Source organism: Pseudophryne corroboree, chromosome 5, assembly GCF_028390025.1.
Source record: "Pseudophryne corroboree isolate aPseCor3 chromosome 5, aPseCor3.hap2, whole genome shotgun sequence".
Taxonomy (NCBI): domain Eukaryota; kingdom Metazoa; phylum Chordata; class Amphibia; order Anura; family Myobatrachidae; genus Pseudophryne; species Pseudophryne corroboree.
Genome location: NC_086448.1, coordinates 174,484,941 through 174,510,751, shown reverse-complemented (window position 1 = coordinate 174,510,751; position 25,811 = coordinate 174,484,941). Strand labels below are relative to the sequence as shown.

The following is a 25,811-nucleotide window of genomic DNA, read 5'->3' as shown; positions in this document are numbered from 1 at the left end:
GGTGGGGAAAGTCCTTATTTTTCGTTTGAAATGTAGACACATTGGGCCTCATTCATGTATGTACGCACACGGCTACACAGCTGCAATTTTTTCATCGCAAGTGAAGCTGCTGCCCAGAAAAGAATATAGATGACCACTGGAGCTATCGCAAAGTCCTCAGCATCTGCATACACATACACAGCAATGACACAATAACGAGAATCATCAACTCCTCAAGTGAGTCTGTGGTCACGCTGACTGGTCACGGCAGTAGCGACGCCGGCGACATGTTTCTCATCTGCGTTTTTGCCGCCACCCCCGTTATCTCCCCCAAAGGTCCCTTCCTGTCAATCGCTCTGCGTTAAAAATATTGCTGCAAGCAGAATTACAAAGGTACCTTCGTGCGCAGTGCGATCTTGGCGCATGCGCAGTCTGCTGATAATCGCTTAATTGCGTGAACATCGACATTGCTTACAAACCTGAAGTAGGCTCTGGTACGCCCCAATTCCCGCTCCCCCTTGATAATGCACTTGGAGGTGTTTAAATAGTAAAATCTTGTCAATAAAGACATAATTTGCAGAAAAAATGGTTAATAGCTACGGGACGTGTATGGGATATGTATGCGTTCTGGTGATGGGAAAGGACTTTTTGAACTGCCACATGGGAGTTGCAAAAGTGTTTCATAGCTATTTGAAAAAACATATTTAAAAAAAAAATACCATTGCTGATATTTTATGTACCCCAAAGTACTGTAAAGACTTGTATTTTCTTCAATACACTTGCTGGTTATCATTTTTATATCATTAATAAAAAGATCCAGTGTTTCGCTAATGGCTACTAACAGTTTCTATACTGTTCAGATGTTATTTGTCACTTATTGGGGCTCTGTGATTCCCCCATTTTTCCATGCACTTCACCCAAGTCACACACTCTTACTGCGGTACCCTACTCCAATCGTGGGAGCATGCGTCATACCATTATTTTTAGCCCTGTATTTCGCCACATAGACCACTCCAAATTGAATTGATCCCTTAATCTACAGGGACATGACCTCTACAAGGCCCGGAGGACTTGGTGTCCTGGTAATGCCTGACCTACAAGTGTCCTCATACAACCTGGCTCAATATGCTATATAACGCAAGACACCTGTCATGAATGAACCGCCAGGGCTTATGCAGCTCTGCTAGTGCCGGGTGTCTTATTAGCGTCTTTTTACCATCTTAGTTGTAATGTGTTGCACCAGGAGACTGTGCTTTTTAATTTGATATGTGCAGCTACGTCTGTCTATGTAGAACAACAGAACTTGGTGTGGGAAAAATCCTCAGCCAGTGCATATCACCACTTTGACTACAGATTCAGACTCAGTTGCACACAGATATACAAGCAGGGTTGGACTGGCCCACAGAGGTACAGGGGAAACCACCGGTGGGCCCTACTGCCTGGGGCAGACCCCCTCCTCTAGGAATAAGGTTCCAGACTGTGCTGTTACTAATCTAGTACATTATCATGCATGCACTACAGTATTTACTGTATATATTTATCTAGGGGACCAACACTTGCAAAATGGTTAGGCAAACCAATGTGGCAGCTGGGCATACCCCCTCTAGAGACTAGCCACACCCCAAACATGGGCCCCTACAACTGTATTCCCCCGGTGGGCCCTACACGCCCCAGTCCGACACTGTATACAAGTATCACATATCAAATTAATCACAGTCTCCTGGTGTGTCCTAGTCACATCGCATTGCAAGTAAGACACAGTTTTGGGTAAAAAGACGCTAAAGATGGCCGGCGCTAGCACGCGGGACTTGGTGCGCCTAGGTGTGCTGTTTGACACAACTGCAGAAATAATGTATGCGGACACAAAGTAGCAAGCCCTGTTCGTATTATATGGGGATATTCATAACAAAATAGACTTCAGGAGCCAGTTAGTCAAATCTAAGAGGCAGTGTGTTTTTCAGTTGTCATCCATTGACCTATAAACATAACGTGCACGGTTGAGTCACATTATTGTGACCACCAGCTAATATCCAGAGTATCCGCCATGTGCAGCACGGACAGCAACTGTCGTTTTAGACACACGTCTGGTAGATCCCAGGTTCATTTTGATGGTGAGCTGCTCCACTGTAGCGTCTCGGATGGCCCTCATGCACGTTTGTAGACGACATTCACTTTTCACATTAATGGCACACGGTGCTCCACAATGGTGCCATTTGTCCAGTCACGATACACCTTCACCACAGCAGCACGTGAACCATCCGCAAACTGCGCTGTTTCAGAAATACTGCCACCCTAGGCCCGAAAGCCGATAATCATCCCATTTTGCAGCTCTGATAAATCGCCCCTTTTACCCATGACAACAACAAGTGATATGTGTGCAGGCAGCCTATCGCAAACCTTATATACCTACCAAGCCAGCGCACGACTTGTGATGTACTTCATGGGCTACGCACTGCCTACGTCAATTGTAGGAGGGGGTCATAATAATGTGACTATTCTATGTATAAATGCAGTATTATTCTAGCATTTGTAATGCTAAACATGAATTTTAATAAGTACTTGTAAGATACTGTTATGTCAAGTAGACTAATAAAGGTAATAAATTGCCAGTGCAAACTAATTTCCCATTGTATTTTCCTTATTTGTAAATCCTGTATGCTTTTATGTTTGAAAATGCAGCAGTCCTCTCTTGCAGCAGCAGAGTTCATGCATTTAAAGCACATGTGTTTGTTCTTCCCTGTATGATTGAATTTCAAGGTTTCACTGTGGAATTCCAGATGGGACATTCACACAGGAGAGCGAGTGATTTGCTCATAGCTTCTCTGTGCTCTTCCTGATTGGCTTTGTCCTACATCAATCACCTAAACAAACACATGCCCACAAGTATCGTGGCAGAAGTAGGAGACACCACGTGAATAATGGATAGACTATTGAAACACCTGTGATTCTTGTATTACTCGGTCAGAAAGCTATAAATTGACATCTGACCAGGAAGACCTTTCAAAATAGATTAGTTTATATTACATTTTTTAAAAGGCAGGTGACAAGATACAGTGTTACTCCTGTTTCAGCAAAGGTAAGCTCAAAGCTCTTTGTGTCTGGCTAGGAACTGAAACTGAATTAGTATTGTCAGGTACTTCTTGATGTTGTTGGCTGTCCTTAAATAAGGTATTTATACAGTGGAAACACATCCATGATCTATGTACCCTGTGAGTACAAATACTAGTGTCAGGTTTCATTTAAGGGTTTGTTTGTTTTTCTTAAAAATGTGTTTTTTCTTTATTGAAGCAAAATGGGAAAACAGGTTACATAGGAGAGTACATAGAAAAAGAACAATAATTAATACAAATACAAAATAGAATACTCATAAGAAATAGAAACATTGGGAACAGGATGAGGTACTGCCAAGAACACCCTAATTGAACATAAAAAAAAAATATGTTGAAGGTGAGAGGGAGCATTCCCAATTACTGCCTAAATAACTGATGTTTCATAATGATCGGGAGAGATCCTGAGTCACCACTAACCATTACCTGTGCATTTATTTCTACTGAAAGTCATAACGTGATAGCATCATGTTTACATTCTTGATGATTACTTTTGTGTCATTGTTGCTGAAATTCTCTGTTTCAATTCTGTCCATAAATGTATCTCAATTACCAAATGTCCATGTCTCTGATCGAAACAGCCAGAGATGAGAGAGTTGGATTACCTTGTTTGCAAATGTTATGTTGTTGGACACCACTATTGCATGGCAAGCTTCTTGGTTGGTTGATCACCCCATACACATGCTTTGTCTGATTTGATCACATTTAAATCAGACAAGATGAGTTTTTTTTTTTTTTTTTCCAGCCAAGGAGCACTCTGTGAGGCTGGGTACACACTACCCAGCTGATCCAATGGGCGATGGGACCCTGCATCGGCAAGTGTGTACACACTTGCACGATGCAGGGGACTATAATGTGATTATGATGCCATGCAGTATTCGTCAGCATGGCATCGTACTCAGATATCTTCTGGTTGACCGTACAGCACGGCCGTCAGGATGATATTGCTTGCGACTGTGGAAGCGTGCAAATCCCAGGTACACACTGAAAGATCCGGACGATATTACATTCTGTTTTGTCCAGAAACGACAGATCAGTCTGAGATTGGGGGTCATTCCGAGTTGATCGCTAGCTGCCGTTGTTTGCAGCGCAGCGATCAGGCTAAAAATCGGCACTTCTGCGCATGCGTATGGTGCGTACTGCGCACGCGTGACGTACTTTCACAAAAGCAGATGTAGTTTTACACAAGGTCTAGCAACGCTTTTCAGTCGCACTGCTGATCGTTGAGTGACAGGAAGTGGGTGTTTCTTGGTGGTAACTGACCGTTTTCGGGGTGTGTGTGAAAAAACTCAGGCGTGCCGGATAAAAACGCAAGAGTGGCTGGAGAAACGGGGGAGTGGCTGGCCGAACGTAGGGCGTGTTTGTGACGTCAAAACAGGAACTAAACAGTCTGAAGTGATCGCAAGGTAGGAGTAGGTCTGCAGCTACTCTGAAACGGCACAATTTGTTTTTGTAGCAGCGCTGCGATCCTTTCTTTCGCACTAAGCTAAGATACACTCCCAGAGGGTGGTGGCTTAGCTTTTGCACTGCTGCTAAAAGCATCTAGCGAGCGATCAACTCGGAATGAGGGCCAATGTTCTTGTGTATCCTTACACATACTCATTTTCTCTTCATGGATAGGGGCTTATTCTGAGTTTGGAGCAAGGCAAAAAGAAAAAGCAAGTAACTTTGTACCTGTACCGACCATGTTGCAATGCAAGGGTGCCCATAGCAACCAATCTGTTCCCAGCCAGCATTTTTCAAGTATATTCTATAAAAATGTTTGATATAAGCTGATTGGTTGCTATTGGCAAATTCTCTGTAGCAGGTATGATGCACCTCAAGACACCCACCCCACCTCCACAGTATGTTTAGGTTCTGTTCTAGTTACATCTAATAATGGCCTGATCAACTTGCATCAGAGCAGCCACCCAAATCCTGACCATTCATGTCACAATTATGTCTCTGAATGGAAACGTCTGGATTTAAACAAATTTATGTCATTAAAGATCAGTTGTGACAGTGTGAACTGAATCTTCTGGATTGAGTGTGATAAATTCCCAATCATCTGGAATGTTATGGCAGTTCTGTGCCTTTAATAAAAAAAATTAGTATTGTAGCACTGCAGAAAAAAAAATTAACCTTACTGACCACAGCAGTTTCAAGGGAAAGTGTGTTTCACTAAACTCACAAGTATCCGTGACATATTTTATAATGAGTTTATTTTTTGTAGGTACTGAATATGACACTACTTTTGTTCCAAATTGGAATGCTAATATCCGCTTTTGTTTGCAACCATGTGGAAGGAAAGCCAGATCCAATCACATACTGCGGAGGTTAGTAAGTCTTATTATATCAATCCTTGTATCTATGTTGAAACACATAGGGCCTGGTTTTGAGTTGGACTCAGCAGTTGCCGTGTGTGTCAGTCTTTTGCCACAGTCGGATCTATGACTTTGTTAGTCATAATGCCAATACACAGCCCTTCTCCGGGTCACGGCTGTGAATTGGAATGTTCAAGAGCTGAGACACCTACTTTCAGCAGGTGGGTCCATCATGTTTGGTGCACCTTTAGATCAGTGATTTTCAACCTTTTTTTACTCGCGGCACACCGAACAATATTGTAAAATTGCCAAGGCACACCATCAGTTCGTATATGTGTAACGAATATGTGTAACGAAGATCTCTGAATTATATTATTATGTGGAATTTATATCTGGTTACGGTTATCATTCAGGGTGCTGGGGGAAACAAATGGCTTTTTTTCTTGCTTAGAAATACCCCTCCCTTTCGAGCACCTGAATGATATCACTAAGCTAATTGAGCATCTACCAATATATACACCATCAGTTCGTCACAGAAAAAAACAAAAAACACACATTGACCCTCATGGTAAAAAATATCCACACATACATTGGCCTACACAGGGAAAACAATCACATTGCTCCCCACATAAATCATATTGCTCCCTACATAAATCCTATTGCTCCCCACATGAATTATTCACATTGTTCCCCCCATAAATCCATAAATCTTTATTCTCCCCACATAAATCTTATTGTTCCCCACAGGAGAAAAAAAAAACCCAAATATTAGCCCCTACCAGTCAGCTGTCCTCCTCCCTGTCCCTCAGTGGTGGGGGTTGTTTATAGTGGAGTGCTGCGAATACTGAGCAGCGGGCGGTCAGCAGGTGTGGATGTGGGTGGGCAAGGAAAGCTGTGTATGCAGGTAGGAACTGGAAGATGTGTATACAGGCAGGTGGGCTGGCCGGATGGTGAGACGCGGCGGCCGTGACCTATGATATCACACCGCCGCGTCTTCAAGGCATACGTCACAGCCGGAGCACAACTGATCCTCTAAGAAGAGCCTGGGCCAACAGTTCACTCTGAAGGTGCAGGAAGCTGCTCTGGCTCCGCGGCACACCTTGCAACTGGTCGCGACACACTAGTGTGCCGCGGCACACTGGTTGAAAAAGCCTGTTTTATATGGTCGCACCATCAAACGTTGTACCAACCCTATACTAGGTACAGATTCTCCAATGTGTGACCTCCAGTGTTAGTAATTAAATGTTTGTGAACGCAACCACTTCCAGCAGCACACCTGCAACACTCTCATAACAGTTCAGTACTGAATGAGTGCTGCGACTTTTGCTCAGACAATCAGAGCGCATGCGCAGTGGAATGCTCCTCTGTGTCCGACATTAGTAGGGCGTACGACTCCGATTCAGGCCCATTCTAAGAAGGCAAACAATTACTATGTAATTTCTTAGTTCTGTCATAGATATTAGAACCATTTTGCAACCATTGATTGATTTTGTTTAGGTGACCTGTATTATTCCTAAAGCAAAAATTTAATTTTAGCGAACATACTAATTTCTCTTACGTCCTAGAGGATGCTGGGGTCCACATTAGTACCATGGTGTATAGACGAATCCACCAGGAGCCATTGGCACTTGAAGAGTTTGAGAGTGTGGGCTGGCTCCTCCCTCTATGCCCCTCCTACCAGACTCAGTTTAGAAAATTTGCCCGGAGGAGCCGGTCACAGCTAGGGGAGCTCTACAGAGTTTTCCTGGTAAAAAAGATTTTTTTAGAGTTTATTATTTTACAGGGAGGCTGCTGGCAACAGCCTCCCTGCAGTGAGGGACTGAGGGGGGGAGCAGTGTCCGCCCTGCGGGGTCTGAGCCACTGTCTACGCTGACTGGACACTGAGCTCCAGAGGGGTCTGATCATTCTCCGGCACAGGGGACCGCTCGCCCCAGCAGCATGCCGCCATCCCCTTGCAGAGCTGAAGAATCAGTGGCGAGTGAGACACCGACCCCCCTAGCAAGCGAGGGGTCGGTTTGAAGATAGCGGCATCAGGGTAGGAGCGCAGTATTAACTGCGCATCGAAGATGGCTCAGCGGTACCTGGTTCGGCGCTATGAGGGGCGCCCTGAGCCAGCGCGATACCCTACACTGGTCCAGAAGCCTATTGGGGCACCAAATCCTCAGGCCAGTATAATCTGATGAAGAGCGGGAAGACGGCGCCATTTGGGGGGCGGAGCTTCTCAGAGCGGACCCAGCAGCGTTCAGCGCCATTTTCCTGCCTGCACAGCACTGACAAGGAGAATCAGGTCCCTCAACAGCAACTCCAGCTATCTGTAAACGGTACCAGAGGGTTGTAGAAGGGGGGGAGGCTGCAATACGACTGTGTATCCTATTAAGGTACACACTCAGCTCTGAAAAGGGGTCTCCCTTTGGTAAAAAAGTGCTGTGTGTGGGTTGGCTCCAATCTCTGTGTCTCTCTTGCCATTCTCGGGGGGGAAACTCTGCCCTCCCCTGTGTGTGCGTGTGTGGAGTGTTTGGTGGTCTCCTTTAGCTATGTCCATGGACACTGTGTCATATGCAGTGGAGGATTTGTCCTCACAGGATGATCCCATTCCATGTAATCAGGATAGCACTGGTTTAGCACAGACACCAGCAAGGGAACCTGAGTGGTTTTCCTCTATCAAATCTTGGATTTCTCAGATTTCTGACGGTTGCAAGTAATGAATCTGCAACCCAGGCATTACAGAACTCTATGGCAGTTTGGCCCGATTCTGGTACCTCAGGACGCTCCGCTATATACCCCCACAAACGTGCACCTGTGCATGTCACGCAGGAGGACACGGATACCGATTCTGACACCACAGACGGTGATGGGGATGTGTTGCGGGGGTCTGCATCTCTTGCAAAGGGGGTGCAATAGATGATAGAGGCTATCAGGGATGTGATGAATATTAATGATACCACATTAGCAGGTTGAGGAGGCTTTTTTCACTGAAAATAAAAAAGCCTTGCTAACCTTCTCTGCGTCAAAGGAAATTAATGCTATATTTGAGAAAACATGGGAAAATCCGGAAAAAAAAATTCCAGATGCCTAAAAGGGTACAGGTGGCGTTTCCTTTCCCTGAGGAGGATAGAAAAAAATGGAAAACCCGCCGATTGTTGACGCATCTGTGTCCAGACTCTCAAAGAAGGTGGTTTAACTGTTCCAGGATCTACCGCCTTAAAGGAGCCGGCTGATCGAAAAATTGATAACACACTTAAATCAATGTACACTGCGTCAGGGGCCATATTACGTCTCACTATTGCTAGTGCATGGATTGCAAAGGCTATAGTAAAGTGTTCGGCTACCTTACTAGAGGATTTGGATACGATGGATAAGGGTGATGTGGAATTATTTTTATGCAACATTCACGTTTCAGCAGGTTTTATGGTAGAATCCATGAAAGACCTGGGTTCCATGACTGCGGGAATCTCTTCCATGTCTGTTTCAGCTCGTCTGGGACTGTGGCTGCGCCAGTGGTCAGCCGACGCGGAATCCAGACAGAGTGTGGAGTCCCTACCCTATACATGTCAGGCTCTCTTTGGGGAAGCTTTAGACGCGTGGATATCCACGGCTACAGCAGGTAAGTCTCCGTTTCTTCCCTCAGCTGCACCTGCTCTGAAGAAATCCTTCTCTTCATCAGCAACACAGTCCTTTCGGCCTAACAAGCCTAGAAAGGCCAGACCGTCCAATACCTTCTTTAGGGGAGGTCGAGTTAAGTCCAAGAAACCTGCCGTTGCAGGTTCCCAGGAACAAAAGCCTGCTTCAGGTACGCCAAAGTCCTCCGCATGACGGTGGACCGCGCAACCTGGAGATGGGGCCAGTGGGAGCGAGACTCAGACAATTCAGTCATGTCTGGTTATCGTCCGGCCTGGATCCCTGCGTGATAGATATTGTATCCCAGGGATACAGTCTGGAATTTCAAAGTCTCCCTCCTCATCGTTTTTTCAAATCATGCTTGCCAGCTCTGCTGGCAGACAGCACTTTCCTACAAGAAGCTGTCCAGAAGTTGGTGGAGGCACAGGTCATTGTTCCAGTTGCTCATTCGCAAACCACTGGTTACTATTCGAACCTTTTCGTGGTACCGAAACCGGATGGTTCGGTCAGGCCCATTCTGAACCTAAAATCATTGAACCCCTTTCTAAAGGAGTTTAAGTTCAAAATGGAGTCTCTTAGGGCGGTGATATCAGGTCTGGAAGAGGGGGAATTCCTGGTATCCCTGGATATCAAGGATGCGTACCTCCACATTCCGATCTGGCTGCCGCATCAGGCTTATCTCCGTTTCGCATTACTGGACTGTCATTTCCAGTTCCAGGCCCTGCCATTCGGCCTCTCCACAGCACCGAGGGTGTCTACCAAGGTGATGGCAGAGATGATGGTTCTCCTCCGCAAACAAGGGGTGAACATCATTCCATATCTGGAGGTGGTGAGGTCTGGAAGCCGGCCTACCCATCAACATCCTGGAACTAACAGCCGTCTGCAACGGTCTTCTTCAGGCGGCCCATTTTCTAAGAAATCGGGCCATTTAAGTGCAGTCGGACACTGTAACGACAGTAGCCTACATAAACCGACAAGGCGGAACGAAGAGCAGAGCTGCGATATCGGAGGTGACAAGAATCATCCTGTGGGCAGAAAGACACACGTTGGCGCTCTCAGCAATTTTAATTCCGGGAGTGGACAACTGGGAAGCAGTCTTGCTCAGCAGACACAATCTCCGTACAGGAGAGTGGGGTCTCCATCTGGAGGTCTTCAAGGAAATAACAGACCTTTGGGGTGTTACCCCAAATAGACATGTTGGCCTCTCATCTAAACAAGAAGCTCCGACGCTATTGTTCCAGGTCAAGGGACCCACAAGCAGTGGCAGTGGACGCCGTGGTGTCTCCGTGGGTGTTCCAGTCGGTGTACGTGTTTCCACCACTTCCACTCATTCCAAGAGTTCTAAAGCTCGTAAGGAGAACAAGAGTTCAAGCGATCCTCATTGCTCCAGACTGGCCACGGCGGACTTGGTACGCGGACCTTCTGAATCTCTTGCAGGAAGAGCCGAAGGGTGGTCTTCTGTATGCCGAATGTCGGGATCCCGGCGCACAGTATACCGGCGCCGGAATCCCGACACCCGGCATACTGACAACTATTCTTCCTCGTGGGGAATAAATAGTGTGGCGCGCATAGCGCGCCACTGTGCCTGCAGCGTGGCGAGCGCAGCGAGCCCGCAAGGGGCTCCTTTGCGCTCCCCACGCTGTCGGTATGCCGGCGGTCGGGCTCCCGGCGCTGGTATGCTGGGCGCCGGGAGCCCGAGCACCGGCATTCCGTACGACACCCGAGCCGAGGCCTCTTCCTCTTCGGGAGAACCTGTTGCAGCAGGTGCCGTTCGCCTGTCAAGACTTACCGCGGCTACATTTGACGGCATGGAAGTTGAGCGCCTGATACTTGCTCGGAAGGGCATTCCGAAGAAGGTCATTCCTACCCTGATACAGGATAGGAAAGGGGTAACGTCTAAACATTACCATCGTATTTGAAAGAAATATGTCTCTTGGTGTGAGTCCAAGAAGTTTCCTACGGTGGAGTTTCAACTCGGACGTTTTCTCCTCTTCCTGCAAGTAGGTGTGGATATGGGGTATATGGGCCTGAGGTTGGGATCTGTGAAGGTACAGATTTTGGCCCTATCCATTTTCTTCCAGAAACAATTGGCTGCCCTGAGGTTCAGACTTTTTTGAAGGGAGTTCTGCACATCCAACCTCCCTTTGTACCGCCTACGGCGCCTTGGGACCTTAATGTGGTGTTGCAGTTCCTCCAGTCGATTTGGTTTGAGCCTCTACAGGAGGTTAAGGTCCAATTTCTTACATGGAAGGCTGTCACGTTGTTGCCTTAGCTTCTGCTAGGCGTGTGTCCGAATTGGGGGCTTTATCCTGTAAAAGCCCTTGCTTGATCTTCCACGAAGCTAGAGCTGAGCTCCGGACACGTCAGCAGTTTCTTCCAAAGGTTGTGTCGGCATTTCATATCATCCAACCTATTGTGGTGCCAGTGGCTACTGACTCCTCAATTACATCAAAGTCCTTGGATGTTGTGAGGGCTCTGAAGATATATGTGAAGAGAACTTCTCGTCACAGAAAATCGGACTCTCTTTTTGTCCTATATGATCCCAAGAAAATTTGGTGTCATGCTTCTAAGCAGACGATCTCTCGCTGGATTAGGTTCACTATCCAGCACGCTTATTCTATGGCAGGATTGCCATGTCCAAAATCTGTTAAGGCCCACTGTACTCGTCAGGTGGGGTCTTCCTTGGCGGCTGCCCGGGGTGTCTCGGCATTGCAACTTTGCCGAGATGCAACTTGGTCTGGGTCAAACACATTTGCTAAGTTTTACAAGTTCGATACTTTGGCCTCTGACTGAACTTCATATCATATCAGTTTTGCAGGAGCCTCCGCGCTCTCCCTCCCGTTATGGGAGCTTTGGTACATCCCCATGGTACTAATGTGGAGCCCAGCATCCTCTAGGACGTAAGAGAAAATAGGATTTTGGTTACCTACCGGTAAATCCTTTTCTCGTAGTCCATAGAGGATGCTGGGCGCCCGCCCAGCGCTTAGTTTTCCTGCACCTGTTTTATGGTTCAGTACAGCTTGGTTTAGTTATGTACTGTATTGTTACTTGGTAAGTATTTTTTCAGCAGGTTGCTGAGGTTTTCAAGCTAGTTAGCTTGATGTGCCTTGCATGTGTGAGCTGGTGTGAATCTCGCCACTATCTGTGTTAAATCCTTCTCTCGAAGATGTCCGTTTCCTCGGGCACAGTTTCTAGACTGAGTCTGGTAGGAGGGGCATAGAGGGAGGAGCCAGCCCACACTCTCAAACTCTTAAAGTGCCAGTGGCTCCTGGTGGACCCGTCTATACCCCTTGGTACTAATGTGGACCCCAGCATCCTCTACGGACTACGAGAAAAGGATTTACCGGTAGATAACCAAAATCCTATTTATTCTGTTGGTATGTTTGCTAAAGTCCACTGTACCACCTTTCAGTTTTATATCTCCCTGGAAACCCAATTGCATAAGTCTATCTAGTTTTGTAATTCCTACATACAGTACTATGCAAAAGTTTTAGGCAGGTGTAGAAAAACTGCTGCAATATAAGAATGCTTTAAAAATAGAAGTGTTTACTTTTATCAATTAATAAAATGCAAAGTGAATGAACAGAAGAGAAGTTTAATTCAAATCTTTATTTCGTGTGACCACCCTTTGGCCTTCAAAACAGCATCAATTCTTCTAGGTACACTTGCACAGATTTTGAAGGAACTTGGCAGGGAGGTTGTTCCAAACATGTTGGAGAACTAATCACAGATCTTCTGGGGATGTAGGCTTGCTCAAATCCTTCTGTCTCTTCATGTAATCCCAGACAGACTCGATAATGTTGACATCAGGGCTCTATAAGGGCCATATCATTACTTCCAGCAGGCACACCACCCACCGCCATGTTTCAGATAACAGAAAATGCAGGCAACATCATTGTCAAGCCCTGAAAAACGGGCATGACATGGCTGCGTTTCCTGGTGCAATACCCTTCAATGTTGCATTGACGCAGTCTCCTTCTGTCAATCATGATAAGAACACATCCTTTCGTTATGCAATCGCATCATGATTTACATGCACTGCTGATTTTGCGCGTGCGCAAATGCCAGAAAAATGCCCATTTGAGGGATTGCCGTGGCTGTGATCACCTCTGCATTGGACCCATTGTGTGCTGATCCTATCCTATCTAAGAAATTAAGATTGACTTTTGATTTTTTTTTTATGGATTTTGCACCACAGCTGTTTTACTCATAAGTAAACGGAGTGCCGCACTTCATGCCACTATCTATCTCTCCTCTGTGAGGGCACCTGGGCCACTGTGAACATAATCGTGAGTGCTGGACCACATGCTAGCTAAAAGATGAGACTTGCTTAGAATTGTGGTTCTTGGACTTGATGACCATGGGAATTCTTGGACTTACTATTTGTGAAGCCACTTGAACTTGATATCCAAGGGGGGAACTTGCTTGGTGTCATGGGGAACTCTGGTACTATTGGGGTGAGACTCCTATAGCCCTCAAGAGGGTCTTCACCAATAGCAACCCCCCACTGTTCTCTTAGTGCTTAATTCGCACATCCGTACGTAAGAGTCTCCCTAGACTTAATACCTCCAGCAGTAGGCACTCATCCAAAAGTCTGTAGACCCCAGAAAGCACTGAGGAAAGACTGTGATTGAGGCACATGATAGTCTGGGTAGTGAGGCCAGTGTTGGATAAAACCTCTGTCAGGGCAGGTGTACTCAGTGCTGGTGGTATGCAGACTATAAGCCGCAGCACTGGGGTAGGCAGACAGAGGATGCACACTAAGCCTTTGGTGGTAGCAGGCAGGGCAGGATACAGAACAACAGGCAGGGAGTCTAGCAGAGTATCCACAGGAACTAAACTGGACAGGTGTCAGGGGCCAGCGGTTTACACAGCAGGGCATAAACTATAACCAGCACTGAGGGAGTGGCATGGAGAGGATATATAGGGTAGCTGCACCAATCAGCTACCAGACAGGAGGGAGGAACAATAATTACAAAAAGACATGCAGCTGCACATTCTACCTTATCAAGCAGCGCCTGCTTTTCGTTTGCCTAGCAACCGGGAATGCCGGCGGCTCTCAGTGTGCAATGCAGTTGCCACGGAGACTGTCAGCCAGGGTATGTATATATGTTTGTATAATATGCATATTGTCCTACATACCTCTTCTGGGGTTTCATTTCAATGTTAATTTTTTTTTCCAGACAGTTTTTGTTACTGGGTTTGAAATCAAGTGAATCATTAAACTAATATGCTTTCTTAAATTGCCTCTCTCCTCTAGCTTTTGCCTGGTTCAGAGTGATTTATGCCACCGCACATGTATCTTAAGTCACACTGCACATGCGCCATGATGGTCTTGTGATGTCAGTCTGGATTTATTCGTAGTGATTAACGGTTGGGGAGTGTTTCTGGGCAGTAACGGGGGCATGTCATAGCGTGCAACTGCAATCTCATATAGTTAAAATGACTCCTTGTTATTTACCATGGCCATGCTGCAAAATCATAGGGTTACTCAGAAAATCGATTACAGACCATTATGCATCCGATGATTGCGTCTTTGTACGCTAGTGGCTGATCTGAGATCCCTCTAATGAACGTCATTAATACAAATCCTGGTGAATACAAATCCATCTCTGAATCAGGCCCTTTGTTCCATGAGCAGGAGAGGAGGCATTTACCGACCAGGGAAACAATTTTTGAAAGCTTTCCACACTGAGGGGCAGATGTATTAAGCCTGGAGAAGTGATAAAGCAGTGATAAGTGGAAGGTGATAATGCACCAGCCAATCAGCTCCAGCTGTCATTTTTCGAACCCGTAATGATTGGCTGGTGCATTATCACCTTCCACTTATCACTGCTTTATCACTTCTCCAGGCTTAATACATCTGCCCCTGAAATACAGATGCAGGGTAAAAAGTGTCATATATAAATGCTGTAATAGATCAAATTATAACTAAGATGGTGACAGGTTCCCTTTAAAAATCAGTTATTTATATTCTCGCTTTATTTTTATATAATGTTGGAATAATACCAAACATGTATAATAACATTCATGTTGCAGAAGCTTCCCTAGATATTACAAAAGTGATCAGACTGCTTGCAGTCTTTAGCTTGTTACAGATCTATTCTATTTGTCTCTGCCACATAACCCCTCATTTCCTCCTGGAAATTTAGCTGTCACTCTTTTTCATGTTTGATAATCTTCCAACAATGCAAACAGCTTGAGAATGTGGTCCAGCTGAATGGAGTTTGAAACAACATAAGAGGTAGGGCATGTTATTTTGGATAGATACACAAGACTGACACAAAGTACAGTAGAACCAAAATCTACCTTACTAGGCAAAATTCAGAGTTTTCCCATCTATAATATTTTATTACAACATAAACATTCTATTTATACAGTTGTTTCCAATATAGAGCACACAACAGAGACGTGACACTTTCTGTGACAATGGAAATAAGCTTGTCTAAATATATGGGTGTATATTTGTATTTCAAAATGTATGGCTGAAAAACAGAAACAAGGACGCTCAAAAGTAAAAGCAGTATGTCAAGTAAAAGTTTTTTAGGAGGTATATATACGCAAACCAATAAATTATAGACGTCTGAACGTAGACAACCCTTTTTACATTTTAAGATGATTTGAAATTTTAGAACTTGAGCTTTTCCAAGAAAACAAACTATCCAGACAAATATTATCTGGATTTTCTTTTTACGGCACTAAAATGGGCATTTTTATAGAATAAGCAACCTTTCTGGGAAAAAAAGTCTTCCAGATCTAGCTTTCTATAATGAGTGATTGGTACGTAGTTTATATTGTATAAGCTGCAGTCTCCACTACGCCAACAATTAGGCTGTTTGTTATGTACCACATGACTACAGCCCTGAGAGCATAAAAGAGGTGTAAAATTATGTAGAAAAATACTAATAAACTATTACATGTCAGAGGCCTTTGTATTTAGCCAATGTACCGTGCAGGTTTGCGAAAACCGATCACCAACACATATTATTGAAAGTGGAACAAATCAGATATTTATCTCATACTTCCAATCCTTTCAGAGTCTGGCATAGTGAAAGCAGAAATTCACACAAGGTGAACTCGCAACAAAACAAATATGAGGGGGGCAAGACCTTTAAAAACCACATTTTCCAGACTGTGCCCCCAAAATAGGCATGGTTACAGCTGTCACTCTGATGCTAAAGAAATGCAGCAAACAGGGTCATTCCTGTGCCCTGCTAGCAGTGTACACAGCCCAGGATGAAGAGAAGCATGATAAATTGGTGAAACAAAACCGTTCAAAGCGAGAATGAATCTCTGCAGAGCAATCAGCAAAAACGCTGGAAAAGAGAGCAGCATAAACATTTGGATCAGTTTTTGTCTTTCTTTTGTTTTTCATACTTTTTTTTTGTTTATTTTCTGTAGTTGCAGCTGACTTTTTATTAAATGAATCTGTAGAACGGTAAAAAAAAAATTAACATGCAACAACATAACAGCATATACTTCACTAAGAACTATAGTTAAAGAAAAAAAATAATTACACATACAGTATAAAAGCCAAATACCACTGACTAACTCATCACGAAATCTCCGGAACCATGAGGACTAGGAACTTGAAAATTGGACAGTAGCTTTGTTTTGTGACGTAGGCACCCACTAAGAAGGGATGAAAAGGGGTGACTTTTTTTTTTTTATAAAATCTTCATTATCTCTTATTCCAGATAAGATTTAGATTTGGTTTCTGCATACAAATGTTACCAAATTAAGTGCCTAAGTAGGGGTATGTATTTTTAGCAGCATGTTAATCTAAGTTTAAAAACAATCATTTCTAACTATTCTTTTACCGTCAATCTGACGATTTTTGTTTCATTTTAAATTGAAGGATGGTTAGGGGCTTCTTTAGCATTCACCCAAAACTGTCTTCATTCCGAGAATTCCTGTGATCCCATCAGACTACCATTTCCAGTTCAAACGGCTGCAATTCCCGGTAAAGGTCTGCTACGCCATGACCATTAACAAAGCTCAGGGGCAGAGTTTGAAAGTGGCTGGTATGGATCTGAGGAGTGACTGCTTCTCCCATGTTGCCTGTTCAAAAGTCAGCTCCTCTGACAGGTGTGGTTTATTGGGTCGACCCTATCTAGATCGACAGTGAGTATGTCAACACATGAATTAGGTCGACATGGTCATGAGGTCGATATGGAAAAAGGTCAGCATGACTTTTTAAAAAATTTTTGGTGTTTTCTTTGTAACGTGACCGGGAACCCCAAATAGTGCACCGTGTCCCCTCGCATGGCTCGCGGCTTCGGACAAGGTTACTATTTCCAATCGTATTCCACGTGGATCGTAAAGTAAGAAAAAGTTTAATAAATGGAAAATAAAATAAAATCCATGTCGACCTTTTCATGTGTCAACCTACTGATCATGTCGACCTAAAGCATGTCTACAAACAGTGGTCGACCTAATGACTGTTGACCTAAGTGAGGATACCTCCTCTGACAGCCTGGCCATTAGACTAAAAATTTATTTTACCAGGAAGTCCTTCAAAATTAAAGTTACAGGCATGGAAATATTTGAAATTTCCATATTCATCTAGTATATACTCATTGTACTGTAAAAGTGTGTGTATGTATGTATATATATATTTCTGCAGCGGGGTACACTGGTATTCCACAGGGAATAACATCGGGGTGTAGAGTTGGATCTTGATCCGAGGCACCAACAGGCTAAAGCTTTGACTGTTCCCAGGATGCCTTGCACCGCCTCCTCTATATCCCCGCCTCCAGGCACTGGAGCTCAGTTTGTAAGTTGGTGCCTGAAGTGCAGGCAGCTAACAGAATGGGTCGAAATCACAATCCAGCGCGGTCTCCGGAGATGGACCGCGCCGCTAGCGTGGACACTGTGGCCATGCAGGGACCCCACCACAGTAGCGCACACAGGGGGGGTTTATTGTTAACCAGAAACCCCCCCCTGATGGGCCAAACTATTTTTTTTTTAGAGATGGAGACCACTTTATCTCCGTCTCAACACAACACAGCTACTGCTGCTACTGCAGGGAGCTCTCATCTATTGAGCTCCCTGCACATGGGACTGAGCTCCATCGGTTTCGTAAAGTACCGTGGCCACCAGTCTCCTCTTTACAGCCATGGGTATGTCTGCTAGTTCATGTATGTACTGTATGTATGTTTGTATTGTATGATATTTATAGTATGTATGCAGAATGTTAAGCATGTTTGCATGTATGTACGTATGTATGTGGTAAGTGTGTGTGTTTGATATATATATAGTGTGATTTTTTTTTTTTTTATATATATACATATATATATTATACAGTGGTATATATACGCACAAACTGTATATATAGAGACATGCATACATATGTGTGTGCGTGTATGTATGACTATATATATATATATATATATAGCAATCCAATTGAAAACGGCACTCAGAGACAGGAAAACCATAGAAAACAGTTTAATTCATCCCATTAACGTTTCGGGGCAGCAAGCCCCGTCCTCAGAATGGACAGAAATGAAATACAAGAACACTTACCACAATAAATAGAGACCCCCACCGACGGCGTTTCCTCCCATCGCCTGCTCCCTCGCGTTCCGGTCCCACTGCTCCGTCCGCGACGTCATTTCCGCATCCTGCCGCTGATGGTTGCTAAGGGAACGCTTTGGTATGCGTTCCACCATCAGCCAATCGCTGGATCCACCTCAATAAGGAAATAGGAGGCTCGAACAGGGGAGATTCTGCATAGGGAGAGGGGAGGGTCGGAAGCACCGTGACATACAAAGATAAACCATAACGTCCCCATACCTAATATATAGGAACAAAATACATAAAAAAGCAAAACAAAGTTAAAAAATGTGCTGAGATTGGAGAAACATACATGTATCGGACATCTGTGGCAAACACCATACTGTTGGCCCTAAACCATACATCACAGGATATCAGGATATACGTGTTTTCACAACGCATTAAACCAGCATAAATAAATATATATAAATATAAGTTCAGAGCTCAACGCTACATCAATGTACTCCAATTAATTTTCTCATTAAGGCCACCTGGAGATATAGTCCCCAATCGGGTAATCCAGCGTGCTTCCTTAATAAGAAGAGATTTAGATCTGTCACCCCCACGAATTGATAGGGGGACATGATCAATCATGAAGTACTTGAGGGATTCTAAGGAGTGGCCAGCCTGTTTGAAATGTTTGGCCACCGGCTGGTCAACAAATTTGCCTTCAAGGGTAAGTTTAATCGCTGATCTGTGGGCAGCCATTCGTTCTGAAAATTTACGAATGGTTTGCCCAACATAGAACAGACCACAGGGGCAGATGATAATATAGATGACATAGGTGGTGGAACAGGTGAGAACAAATCTAATGTCATATTTTTTGTTCTCATGATGAGGGTGTTGGAAGGCTTTGCAAGAAAACATATAGCTACAGGTGGTACACCCACTGCAGTGGGTGTACCACCTGTAGCTATATGTTTTCTTGCAAAGCCTTCCAACACCCTCATCATGAGAACAAAAAATATGACATTAGATTTGTTCTCACCTGTTCCACCACCTATGTCATCTATATTATCATCTGCCCCTGTGGTCTGTTCTATGTTGGGCAAACCATTCGTAAATTTTCAGAACGAATGGCTGCCCACAGATCAGCGATTAAACTTACCCTTGAAGGCAAATTTGTTGACCAGCCGGTGGCCAAACATTTCAAACAGGCTGGCCACTCCTTAGAATCCCTCAAGTACTTCATGATTGATCATGTCCCCCTATCAATTCGTGGGGGTGACAGATCTAAATCTCTTCTTATTAAGGAAGCACGCTGGATTACCCGATTGGGGACTATATCTCCAGGTGGCCTTAATGAGAAAATTAATTGGAGTACATTGATGTAGCGTTGAGCTCTGAACTTATATTTCTCTATCGTCCTAGTGGATGCTGGGGTTCCTGAAAGGACCATGGGGAATAGCGGCTCCGCAGGAGACAGGGCACAAAAAGTAAAGCTTTAGGATCAGGTGGTGTGCACTGGCTCCTCCCCCTATGACCCTCCTCCAAGCAAGTTAGATTTTTGTGCCCGGCCGAGAAGGGTGCAATCTAGGTGGCTCTCCTAAAGAGCTGCTTAGGAAAGTTTAGCTTAGGTTTTTTATTTTACAGTGAGTCCTGCTGGCAACAGGATCACTGCAACGAGGGACTTAGGGGAGAAGAAGTGAACTCACCTGCGTGCAGGATGGATTGGCTTCTTGGCTACTGGACATCAGCTCCAGAGGGACGATCACAGGTACAGCCTGGATGGTCACCGGAGCCTTGCCGCCGGCCCCCTTGCAGATGCTGAAGTAAGAAGAGGTCCAGAATCGGCGGCAGAAGACTCCTCAGTCTTCTAAAGGTAGCGCACAGCACTGCAGCTGTGCGCCATTTTCCTCTCAGCACACTTCACACGGCAGTCACTGAGGGTGCAGGGCGCTGGGAGGGGGGCGCCCTGGGAGGCAAATGAATACCTATTTTGGCTAAAAATACCTCACATATAGCCTCCGGAGGCTATATGGAGATATTTAACCCCTGCCAGAATCCGTTAAGAGCGGGAGACGAGGCCGCCGAAAAAGGGGCGGGGCCTATCTCCTCAGCACACAGCGCCATTTTCCCTCACAGAAAGGCTGGAGGGAAGGCTCCCAGGCTCTCCCCTGCACTGCACTACAGAAACAGGGTTAAAACAGAGAGGGGGGGCACTAATTTGGCGATATGCTTATATATATATTAAGATGCTATAAGGGAAAACACTTATATAAGGTTGTCCCTATATAATTATAGCGTTTTTGGTGTGTGCTGGCAAACTCTCCCTCTGTCTCTCCAAAGGGCTAGTGGGTCCTGTCCTCTATCAGAGCATTCCCTGTGTGTGTGCTGTGTGTCGGTACGTGTGTGTCGACAGGTAGGAGGACGATGTTGGTGAGGAGGCGGAGCAATTGCCTGTAATGGTGATGTCACTCTCTAGGGAGTCGACACCGGAATGGATGGCTTATTTAGGAAATTACGTGATAATGTCAACACGCTGCAAGGTCGGTTGACGACATGAGACGGCCGACAAACAATTAGTACGGTCCAGACGTCTCAAAAACACCGTCAAGGGTTTTAAAACGCCCGTTTACTTTAGTCGGTCGACACAGACACAGACAGGGACACTGAATCCAGTGTCGACGGTGAATAAACAAACGTATTCCTTATTAGGGCCACACGTTAAAGGCAATGAAGGAGGGGTTACGTATTTCTGATACTACAAGTACCACAAAAGAGGGTATTATGTGGGATGTGAAAAAACTACCATAGTTTTTCCTGAATCAGATAAATTAAATAAAGTGTGTGATGATGCGTGGGTTCCCCCCGATAGAAAATTATGGGCGGTATACCCTTTGGGAAACACCCTTTTAGGTGGATAAGGCGCTCACACGCTTATCAAAACAAGTGGCGGTACCGTCTATAGATAGGGCCGTCCTCAAGGACCAGCTGACAAGGCTGGAAAATATAATAAAAAGTATATACACACATACTGGTGTTATACTGCGGCCAGCGATCGCCTCAGCCTGGATGTGCAGAGCTAGGGTGGCTTGGTCGGATTCCCTGACTAAAAATATTGATACCCTTGACAGGGACAGTATTTTATTGACTATAGAGCATTTCTATATATGCGAGATGCAGAGAGGGATATTTGCACTCTGGCATCATGAATAAACGCGATGTCCATAACTGCCAGAAGATGTTATGGACACGACAGTGGTCAGGTGATGCAGATTCCAAACGGCACAGTATGGCCGTATACAGGAAGAGGACTTGTTTGGGGTCGGTCCATCGGACCTGGTGGTCACGGCAACTGCTGGAAAATCCACCGTTTTTTACCCTAAGTCACATCTCTGCAGAAAAAGACACCGTCTTTTCAGCCTCAGTCCTCTCGTCCCTATAAGATCATATCTGCCCAGGGATAGAGGAAAGGGAAGAAGACTGCAGCAGGCAGCCCATTCCCAGGAACAGAAGCGTTCCACCGCGTCTGACAAGTTCTCAGCATGGCGCTGAGACCGTACAGGACCCCTGGATCCTACAAGTAGTATCCCGGGGGTACAGATGGGAATGTCGAGACGTTTCCCCTTCGCAGGCTCCTGAAGTCTGCTTTACCAAGTCTCCCTCCGACAAGGAGGTAGTATGGGAAAAAATTCACAAGCTGTATTCCCAGCAGGTGATAATTAAATTACCCCTCCTACTACAGAAAAGGGGTATTATTCCACACTATATTGTGGTACTGAAGCCAGAAGGCTAGGTGAGACTTATTCTAAAAATTTGTTTTTGAACACTTACAAAGGTTCAAATTAAGATGAAGTCACTCAGAGCAGTGATAACGAACCAGGAATAAGGGGACTATATAGTGTCCCGGGACATCAGGGATGCTTACCTCTATGTCCCAAATTTGCCCTTCTCACTAAGGGTACCTCAGGTTCGTGGTGCAGAACTGTCACTATCAGTTTCAGACGCTGCCGTTTGGATTGTCCACGGCACCCTGGGGTCTTTACCAAGGTAATGGCCGAATTGATGATTCTTCTTCGAAGAAAAGGCGTCTTAATTATCCCTTACTTGGACGATCTCCTGATAGGGGCATAGTCCAGGGAACAGTTGGAGGTCGGAGTAGCACTATCTCGGATACTGCTACAATCAGCACGGGTGGATTCTAAATATTCCAAAATCGCAGCTGATCCCGACGACACGTCTGCTGTGCCTAGGGATGATTCTGGACACAGTCCAGAAAAAGGTGTTTCTCCCGGAAGAGAAAGCCAGGGAGTTATCCGAGCAAGTCAGGAACCTCCTAAAAACAGTGCATCATTGCACAAGGGTCCTGGTAAAAATGGTGGCTTCCTACGAAGCAATTCCATTCGGCAGATTTCACGTAAGAACTTTTCAGTGGGATCTGCTGGACAAATGGTCCGGATCGCATCTTCAGATGCATCAGCGGATAACCCAATATCCAAGGACAAGGGTGTCTCTCCTGTGGTGGTTATAGAGTGCTCATCTTCTAGAGGGCAGCAGATTCGGCATTCAGGATTGGATGCTGGTAACCACGGAGCCCAGCCTGAGAGGCTGGGGAGCAGTCACACAAGGAAAAAATTTCCAGGGAGTGTGATCAAGTATGGAGACTTTTCTCCACATAAATATACTGGAGCTAAGGGTAAATTTATAATGCTCTAAGCTTAGCAAGACCTCTGCTTCAAGGTCAGCCGGTATTGATCCAGTGGGAAAAACATCACGGCAGTCGCCCACGTAAACAGACAGGGCGACACAAGAAGCAGGAGGGCAATGGCAGAAACTGCAAGGACTTTTCGCTGGGCGGAAAATCATGTGATAACACTGTCAGCAGTTTTTCATCCCGGGAATGGAAACTGGGAAGCAGACTTCCTCAGCACGACCTCCACCCGGGAGAGTGGAAACTTCATTGAGAAGTTTTTTCCACATGATTGTAAACCGTTGGGAAATACCAAAGGTGGACATGATGGCGTCCCGTCTGAACAAAAAACGGGACAGGTATTGCGCCAGGTCAAGAGACCCTCAGGCAATAGATGTGGACGTTCTGGTAACACCGTGGGTGTACCAGTCGGTGTATGTGTTCCCTCCTCTGCTTCTCATACCTAAGGTGCTGAGAATTATAAGACGTAGAGGAGTAAGAACTATACTCATGGCTCCGGATTGGCCAAGAAGGACTTGGTACCCGGAACTTCAAGAGATGCTTACAGAGGTCTTATGGCCTCTGCCGCTAAGAAGGGACTTGCTTCAGCAAGTACCATGTCTGTTCCAAGACTTACCGCAGCTGCGTTTGTCGGCATGGCGATGGAAAGCCGGATCCTAAGGGAAAAAAGGCATTCCGGAAGAGGTCATTCCTACCCTGGTCAAAGCCAGAAAGGAGGTGACCGCACAACATTATCACCACGTGTGGCGAAAATATGTTGCGTGGTGTGAGGCCAGGAAGGCCCCACAAAGAAATTTCAACTCGGTCGTTTCCTGCATTTCCTGCAAACAGGAGTGTCTATGGGCCTCAAATTGGGGTCCATTAAGGTTCAAATTCGGCCCTGTAAATTTTCTTCCAGAAAGAATTGGCTTCAGTTCCTGAAGTCCAGAAGTTTGTCAAGGGAGTATTGCATATACAAACCCCTTTTTTTGTGCCTCCAGTGGCACTGTGGGATCTCAACGTAGTTCTGGGATTCCTCAAATCACATTGGTTTAAAACCAGTCAAATATGTGGATTTGAAGCATCTCACATAAAAAGTGACCATGCTCTTGGCCCTGGCCTGGACCAGGCGAGTGTCAAATTGGTGGTTTTTTCTCAAAAAAGCCCATATCTGTTTGTCCATTCGGACAGGGCAGAGCTGCGGACTCGTCCCCAGTTCTCTCCCTAAGGTGGTGTCAGTGTTTCACCTGAACCAGCTTATTGTGGTGCCTTGCACCTACTAGGGACTTGGAGGACTCCAAGTTGCTAGGAGTTGTCAGGGCCCTGAAAATATGTTCCAGGACAGCTGGAGTCAGAAAATCTGACTCGCTGTTTATACTGTATGCACCCAACAAGTTGGGTGCGCCTGCTTCTAAGCAGGCGATTGCTCGTTGGATTTGTAACACAATTCAACTTGCACATTCTGAGGCAGGCCTGCCACAGTCTAAATCGGTTAAGGCCCATTCCACAAGGAAGGTGGGCTCATCTTGGGCGGCTGCCCGAGAGGTCTCGGCATTACAACTCTGCCGAGCAGCTACGTGGTCAGGGGAGAACACGTTTGTAAAATTCTACAAATTTGATATCCTGGCAAAAGAGGACCTGGAGTTCTCTCATTCGGTGCTGCAGAGTCATCCGCACTCTCCCGCCCGTTTGGGAGCTTTGGTATAATCCCCATGGTCCTTTCAGGAACCCCAGCATCCACTAGGACGATAGAGAAAATAAGAATTTACTTACCGATAATTCTATTTCTCGGAGTCCGTAGTGGATGCTGGGCGCCCATCCCAAGTGCGGATTATCTGCAATACTTGTACATAGTTACAAAAATCGGGTTATTATTGTTGTGAGCCATCTTTTCAGAGGCTCCGCTGTTATCATACTGTTAACTGGGTTTAGATCACAAGTTGTACGGTGTGATTGGTGTGGCTGGTATGAGTCTTACCCGGGATTCATAATTCCTCCCTTATTGTGTACGCTCGTCCGGGCACAGTACCTAACTGGCTTGGAGGAGGGTCATAGGGGGAGGAGCCAGTGCACACCACCTGATCCTAAAGCTTTACTTTTTGTGCCCTGTCTCCTGCGGAGCCGCTATTCCCCATGGTCCTTTCAGGAACCCCAGCATCCACTACGGACTCCGAGAAATAGAATTATCGGTAAGTAAATTCTTATTTTATATATATTCATTTATGCTGGTTTAATGCGTTGTGAAAACACGTATATCCTGATATCCTGTGATGTATGGTTTAGGGCCAACAGTATGGTGTTTGCCACAGATGTCCGATACATGTATGTTTCTCCAATCTCAGCACATTTTTTAACTTTGTTTTGCTTTTTTATGTATTTTGTTCCTATATATTAGGTATGGGGACGTTATGGTTTATCTTTGTATGTCACGGTGCTTCCGACCCTCCCCTCTCCCTATGCAGAATCTCCCCTGTTCGAGCCTCCTATTTCCTTATTGAGGTGGATCCAGCGATTGGCTGATGGTGGAACGCATACCAAAGCGTTCCCTTAGCAACCATCAGCGGCAGGATGCGGAAATGACGTCGCGGACGGAGCAGTGGGACCGGAACGCGAGGG

The 25,811-nt window shown here is 45.4% G+C and overlaps 1 protein-coding gene across 2 annotated transcripts in view; it reads left to right on the top strand.

The window, feature by feature from the left end:
* CNPY1 (canopy FGF signaling regulator 1) overlaps positions 1-25,811 on the top strand; it is a 352,139-nt gene that overhangs the window by 141,247 nt on the left and 185,081 nt on the right. The window contains exons 1-2 of one of the 2 annotated variants that reach the window (XM_063921892.1): positions 2,875-3,055; positions 5,299-5,401. In XM_063921892.1, the coding sequence (XP_063777962.1) occupies positions 5,308-5,401 (94 nt within the window). In that variant the 5' untranslated portion in view covers positions 2,875-3,055; positions 5,299-5,307. Of the gene's footprint in view, positions 1-2,874; positions 3,056-5,298; positions 5,402-25,811 lie in introns of those variants that run through there. The other variant, XM_063921891.1, reaches the window with a different exon arrangement.